Below are 6,465 nucleotides of genomic sequence, written 5' to 3'. Positions count from 1 at the left end.
TAGCTAGGTTGCTACCTCCATTAGCTTAGCTCCCACCTCCGTATTAGCTTTGGGTTAGCTTCAGGTTAGCTTGTAGCTAGTTCGACCGGGTGTCGTCAGTCGATCCCAGCCTTACAGCCCCACCCTCAGCTCCACCTCTCTTCCCTTTTGTGGAATTGTCTGGGCTTGACGGAACCTGTGACACGGTCAAAATGGCGGTGGTGGCCACCTCCCATTTGGCCTCAAAAACGTGTTATTGGAGCCTATGGAAATGAATTGTCCAGTATTTATATATCGATGGTTTTATCCAGGGAATCTGGTTTCCTATCACAGACCAAAATTATCCCTAGCTGAGGGTGTGTGCATGACTAGATGTTTGACTCTGTTACCCTGTGATGGGCAGGTGACCTGTCCAAGATGTCCTCCACCTCTTGCCTAATGACTGATAGCAATTGACACTACCGTAATTTCTGGACTATAGAGCACACCTCAATATAAGCAGCACCAACAAAAAAAAAGGTGTTCTACACACACACACCTCACTCAAATACAAGCCGCGGTGCAGCAGCCACATGCAGGTCTCCGGCGGACAGCACATGTACGGCCATAACATAAGATAATTAGACAGAAAGACGTTACACTGAGGTTTTTTGTTGTTGTTTTAATTCAACAAAACAAATTTTAAACACAGGTGAACGTGCCTTCAAGTTTAGAAAAGAAAACAGCACTGATAGCATTCATATTTCTGGATGGTTATAAAATAAAAACAGAACTGACACGTTATTACCGGTCATTTGCATGTTTAGAAGAAAAGAACAGTGCTGACACAGCATTAATAAGCCCTGGATGATTAGAAAATAAAAACTGCACACAAAACATGCCTAGTTAGTAAATAAAACACTTGCCTATCAGAAAAAGTCATTCGCTCTCATCTTCCTCTTGCGCACTAAAGCCATTAAAGTCCTCTTCTTCAGTGTCGGAGTTGAAACAGCCTCAGAAAAACTTCGTCACATACCTTTTCTGTGGCGATGTCAGTGTCGCTGTCCGTGTTGCTGTCATCATCCCGGGTGAAGCTGGCTTGAATGAGTTCTTCCCGCTGCCGCCTCCAGCGCCAAACCATGGATTGATTCATGCCAAGCTTACATGTGACAGCACTGTTTCCCTCCTTTACTGCCAGATCGATGCCTTCAACTTAAATGCGGCATCATATGAACTCATATGTGTAGTTACCATGATGAGGGGGTATGGATTTGAAAAAAATTCTTCGTCGTGCTGGCTGCTTGCATGTGCTAAATTAAAATAAGCACTTTCTTCGATTTCCACTTTTGACTTCCACCTGTTTCACTTTCTGCTAAAGCGCCCCCTGGCAGGTGAAGGAAAATCTTCAGTAAAGCCGCACCTCATTATAAGCTGCATGGTTCAAAGCGTGGGGGAAACATTTGTGGCTTATAGTCCGGAAAATACGGTAGTTTGTCTGATCAGAGCTAACCTTTGTTACAACAGATAGGGTGTTAATAGTTTAGAATATTTTTACTTAAAGTCAGTTAAAATGTTCTGTATGTATTCAAAGTGAATAAGATAAAAAAATGTAAACCACAAGAGAGGAAAACATTCAATATAAAGAAAACTTGGAAATGCTGCGACTTTCCTTCTCAGTCCCTAAATTGGCCTCACTTTGTAAAAAGCAGCACAGCAAGTGATCTTCAGTAGAGAAGACAGCGCTGTCAGGTGGAGACATCATTCATCTGTCCAGCTTCGTGCTCGTATATTCCGATGAGAGTCGTTTTGTCAACAGGACACTTTCATGTGGCTGACCAAGCTGTTTGTATCCTGATCCCAATCTTTCCCCCGGTGACCGATTATCAATACACTCAGTCTTACTGTCTCTCTATCATAGTAAAGGAACCCGGTGCCTCTGCCCTGCTGCAGCAATAAAAAGTGATACAGAGCAATGCAGATATCAGATCAGATTTAGGATTTTTGAAGCTGTGTTTTTATAGATTGTCCCATGGGTTTCTCCTGGACAGAACTCCTGGAACGTGGCCTCCATCTCCTTTCTGCACTGCAACAAGCAGCAGCAGCTACAGAAATACAAAATCAACATTTTAAATGATCCATGAAGCTTTGATTAGTGCTAACGACTCACCCAGAAACATGAAAGAGCAACAAGTCGAGGTCTTTCTTTCATTTCCTTGTCCATCTTTTTATTTTCCGTGTTAGTACTACATGTACCCTCTAAAATCTACTCCCTGTCAAGCAAAAGTCTGCTTGTGCTGGTTTAATCAGGCTTTGGCACAAAACAGCTCATTCATTTTAATCAGAAACACCAATAAAACATCCCAGTTAAAAGACCAAAGGCGCATCTTATCCATCCGACTTTATTTACTACTCCAAGCAATTAACTTTGTCAGTTTTACAAGTTGGATTCACATAAATATCTCAAACAATTAAAATCTTGAAATGAAAACTTGTTCTGTCTCTAGCTTTTGTGAATGAATGGACTGCAGATTTTGGCCCCATTGCAATGTCAGTATTTTGTCTCTATCTAGTGGTCAGAAAGTGTCACAACTCGCTCAAACAAAACGAATAATGCTCTCATTTTCAGTCGGTGTAACACTGCAGATTCACATCCCGAGCAAACAAAAACGTCTCTTTAGGGTCAAACTGACTCCAAATAAAAGGGGTCCTCTTCTGGCTCCATGGCTGAGGCATGGGGGGGCTTCTGGTCTCAGATGGCAAAGAAAAGGCTGTCCATGTGTCAGAGGGATGCTGAATCACTGGGAAAGTGAACGCATCGCCAAAGGGATCTCTGGGAATCTTGTTCCTGTTTTGTGGCAACGTGTCACTCAGCGGGTTGGGAACTAAAGGTGGAAATGACAAAATTTTCAGATATGCACGGAAAACAAAATTATACAAAAATCAAAGAGGTGTTATTTATAATTTACATTCAAGTAGCAACATTGATACATTTATTTAATTAGTCTTAATCAATTACTCTTCAATGTTTCTTAAATGGTTTAGACTTTTTCATTAAATTAAAGAGCAAGTCACCCCCTACCAGATTCTTACTCCACTCCCACTTCCTGTTTGAAAAATGCTACAAATGCTGTTCAGATTTCAGATTTATTGGGCAAGTAAAATTACATTTACAAGGAATTTAGCTTCGGTAGTTGCCTAGCAGACCGAGAGGGCGGAGCCGCTAACAAATTCACACACACACACACACAGGCTCACAACAGAATTGTGACATCATAATGTACCAGTTTACATCATAGCATACCTCTTAGCCAATAGCGGTGGCAGATTTAAATTCAAATACAGTGCAGAGTTTTTACCTGACAACGGCACAACACTGCCAGTTTTAGGCAGAATATTTAAATTTTAACTAAGATGCACTGAAGTGCCAAATTATTTACTTCACGTGTCTACAGCACGATTAGACACACATTTATATAGTTTATCAGCAAAAAAATGTTTATTTGGGGGTGACTTGCTCTTTAAAGAGCAAGTCACCCCCTAAAAGAAACTTACTTCACTCCCTCTTCATGTTTGAAAACTGCAAACAAATGCTGTTGCCTATAGCAGACCAAGAGGGCGGAGCCGCTAACAAATACACACACACACACACACAGGCTCACAACGGCATTGTGACATCATAATGTACCAGTTTACATCATAGAATACCTCTTAGCCAATAGTGGTGACAGATTTAAATTCAAAAACAGTGCAGAGTTTTTACCTGACGACGGTGCAACACTGACCGTCAGGCAGAATATTTAAATTTTAACTAAGATGCACTGAAGTACCAAATTATTTACTACATGTGTCTGCAGCACGATTAGACACACATTTATATAGTTTATCAGCAAAAAAGGTGATTTGGGGGTGACTTGCTCTTTAAACAATTTGTGCAAAATAAATGAGGAAAATGAACAAGAGGCTTCAAAATTTCTATTCCCAACTGATGAAGTGAATCTGAAAATTGTTAATAGCGTTAACTGTAAAACATCCCATAATTTTCCAAAAAGGAGAGAATGTGTGACTTTTATATCTACTGAAGCTTTTAAATCTACATAAAATCTAAAAGCAGAAAAAAGCCCATAGTTGAGAATAACTTAACTGAATTTTAAACGATAATAAAAATGTTAAGGTCATTGAAACTATTTATGTATTTCAGCTGTGTGTGTCTGAAACAATTTTTTGTTCATGAATATTTAGATTTTTCTTCAATCTCACGTTGATTTGACTTCAGATTAGGGGAAAGAAAACACAGTTTTAAAGAGTTTCTTTGTCATTTTCTCTCTTTTCACTTTTAGGGATATTGTATGCATGACTAATGTGAATCAGCATTATTTGTTGGAAAGGATGAACTGACCTGTTTGTGTTTGAAACTGGGAGATACTGAGAAACCTTCCAGGGAGAGTGCACAAACTGGAGACTTCCTTGTTCTCTCTTAATATTCCTGTTTCCTGTAATTAGTAAAAGCAAAAGATAAAAATTAATATTGTTTCTTTTGAAACAGCAGAACCATGTTTATCTGTAGAGTGGTTTTTAAAATTCCCACCTGTTGGGCTGTGAAGACATAACTCAAAGAATTAAAACTGTTATGCTCTTGAAATGCTGGATCTGGAACAGGTATGTTGGAAAATGTCCAAATGATGATTTTTAATTAAAAAACAGTCTCTTATTTGTATTTTCTCCTCAAAATGAGGATATTGTGACTTTTTTCCTCACTCTGTGTGTCGCTTCTCTGCTTGGTTTCTCTCCTCCACTTCGCTCGTCTGTTTGAAAACCAAACCTGCAGAGGAGAACCAAAACATCTCAGAAAGAGAGAAAGGAAATGGAGCACTAGTGAGTATTTTACCTTGATGGTGTCCTCAGGAAGTTGAATCTCTGCAGACAGCTTCTCTCTTGTGTATAGATCTGCATACCTGCTTTGAGAGAATTCTGGTTTGGGACATGAAAAAGTGTTTTTCTTATTAGTATTGCTGAGGAAATAGGTGATGCATTGTGAGAATTTTTGATGATTGCATTAGAAACCTTTCTCCAGGGCTCTGCTCTGTTCTGGGGTGAAGGTGGTTCGATTTCTCTGTTGAGCATCCTTAGATTTCTGGATTTCTAAACCTCTTCCTTCTCCTACCAAACAAACACATTAGGATTTAAAATGTGCCTGTTGTTATTAGGGGAAAGCGCGCTAAACTCACCCTGCTGAGCTCTTTGCGTGTTGACATCCATGCACGATGCTCCATCCTCCAAGTGGATCTGTCTCAAAATCCTATTTATGGATGACACCTTACAGAACAAAAAAGCTGTTAAATGATCAGATTCGTTTAATCAGATGTACTATGCTCTATCTTACTTACGCTGGGGATTTTAGTGGATTTGCATATCCGTGTCAGTGCGAGCCGTTGGCGGATTTCCCAAGCAAAAATGCTCGGGTTTTCATTTTTGCAGCGGAGGATTGTGGAGATCACGCCCGGAGTGAGAAGCCGGGGACGGCTCCCTCCCATAGTTTTGGGCTTAATGAGTCCTGTGCGCCGGTAGCGGCTCAGGATCTTACTGACACACCCATTGGACACCTACAAAGATTGTTTATGTCATTTTGTTGCTTCCCCTAAGATACTACCAATGCCTAAAAGTTGTGCCATTTAGATTTGTGCGCACCCGAAGAATCCTGGAGATCTGACTCGGACGAACTCCCTCCGTGGCCAGCTCAATCACCTTCCTCCTCTTGGGCTCAGGCAGAGGCCTCCCGTTAAGAAACATCCCTCCTAACTGGTTGACACTCCTTCCACCTACAAAAGGCAACAAGTATTTGGAACTGCGTTAAAATCGACAAATGTGCAAAATAAGATCGTGAAACTAACCTGAGGTTAACAGATCTGTGTTTGTTCCGCACATCTGTGCGTAACTGGTTCCAATGACGAGAGTCCAATTAATATGACCCGGAAAGTCCAGGAGTCCACTCCGCTCGGTTGAGAGGACAATGCGCGCAATCGCACCCCTCAGCAGCATTTATGAGCTGGAGATCCCAATGACGTGGATGTCCGAAGTGTGGGGCCAATATATTCATCCCAGTTTTAGATTTGTGTTTTGTATATTTTGTTTTGATTTGAATTTTGGATATGACATTAAAATGGTTTGGCAAAATAATGTCAGTTGTCCCCAAACGGTTTAACCGCAGCTTTGATTTAGGTCTTGTGTCCAAATGTTAAGGAGAAAAGATAATTTTTGCTTATTTTGGGGTTTTTTCCTGCAAAAACTGAATCAATATGAAAGAAAATTCTGATGCTTTGATTTTGCGCAGCGTCAGAACAAGTAGGTCTAAAGTATACCACGTCAGACCTCCTCAGCTTTGTGTTTTTAATATTAGCTGCGCATGTTGAGCATAATTTCATTTAATTTCATCTGAAAGCTCAGCTCCAGTGTCCCTCCATTCCTCGGAGGGGAGACCTGGCGTCACGTGACCCGAGCATCCTTCCCCCG

The 6,465-nt window shown here is 40.7% G+C and overlaps 1 protein-coding gene across 2 annotated transcripts; it reads right to left on the bottom strand.

Moving 5' to 3' along the window:
- Positions 1 to 2,339: 2,339 nt before the first annotated feature.
- Positions 2,340 to 5,982, bottom strand: pax4 (paired box 4). Of its 2 annotated transcripts, XM_015954587.3 has the most exons (10): positions 5,847 to 5,982; positions 5,644 to 5,774; positions 5,343 to 5,558; positions 5,184 to 5,271; positions 5,020 to 5,115; positions 4,844 to 4,926; positions 4,714 to 4,777; positions 4,544 to 4,605; positions 4,355 to 4,448; positions 2,340 to 2,840 (listed from the first exon to the last, which is right to left on the bottom strand). In XM_015954587.3, exons 1-10 carry the CDS (start codon positions 5,878 to 5,880, stop codon positions 2,581 to 2,583), a joined length of 1,128 nt encoding a protein of 375 aa, XP_015810073.3. In that variant the 5' UTR covers positions 5,881 to 5,982; the 3' UTR covers positions 2,340 to 2,580. The 2 variants fall into 2 exon arrangements, with proteins under 2 accessions (XP_015810073.3, XP_054595710.2); XM_054739735.2 differs by having other exon boundaries at positions 4,714 to 4,926.
- Between the last annotated feature and the right edge of the window lie 483 nt (positions 5,983 to 6,465).

Source organism: Nothobranchius furzeri, chromosome 1, assembly GCF_043380555.1.
Source record: "Nothobranchius furzeri strain GRZ-AD chromosome 1, NfurGRZ-RIMD1, whole genome shotgun sequence".
NCBI classification, from domain to species: Eukaryota; Metazoa; Chordata; class Actinopteri; order Cyprinodontiformes; family Nothobranchiidae; genus Nothobranchius; species Nothobranchius furzeri.
This window is presented reverse-complemented; position numbering and strand designations above follow the sequence as displayed.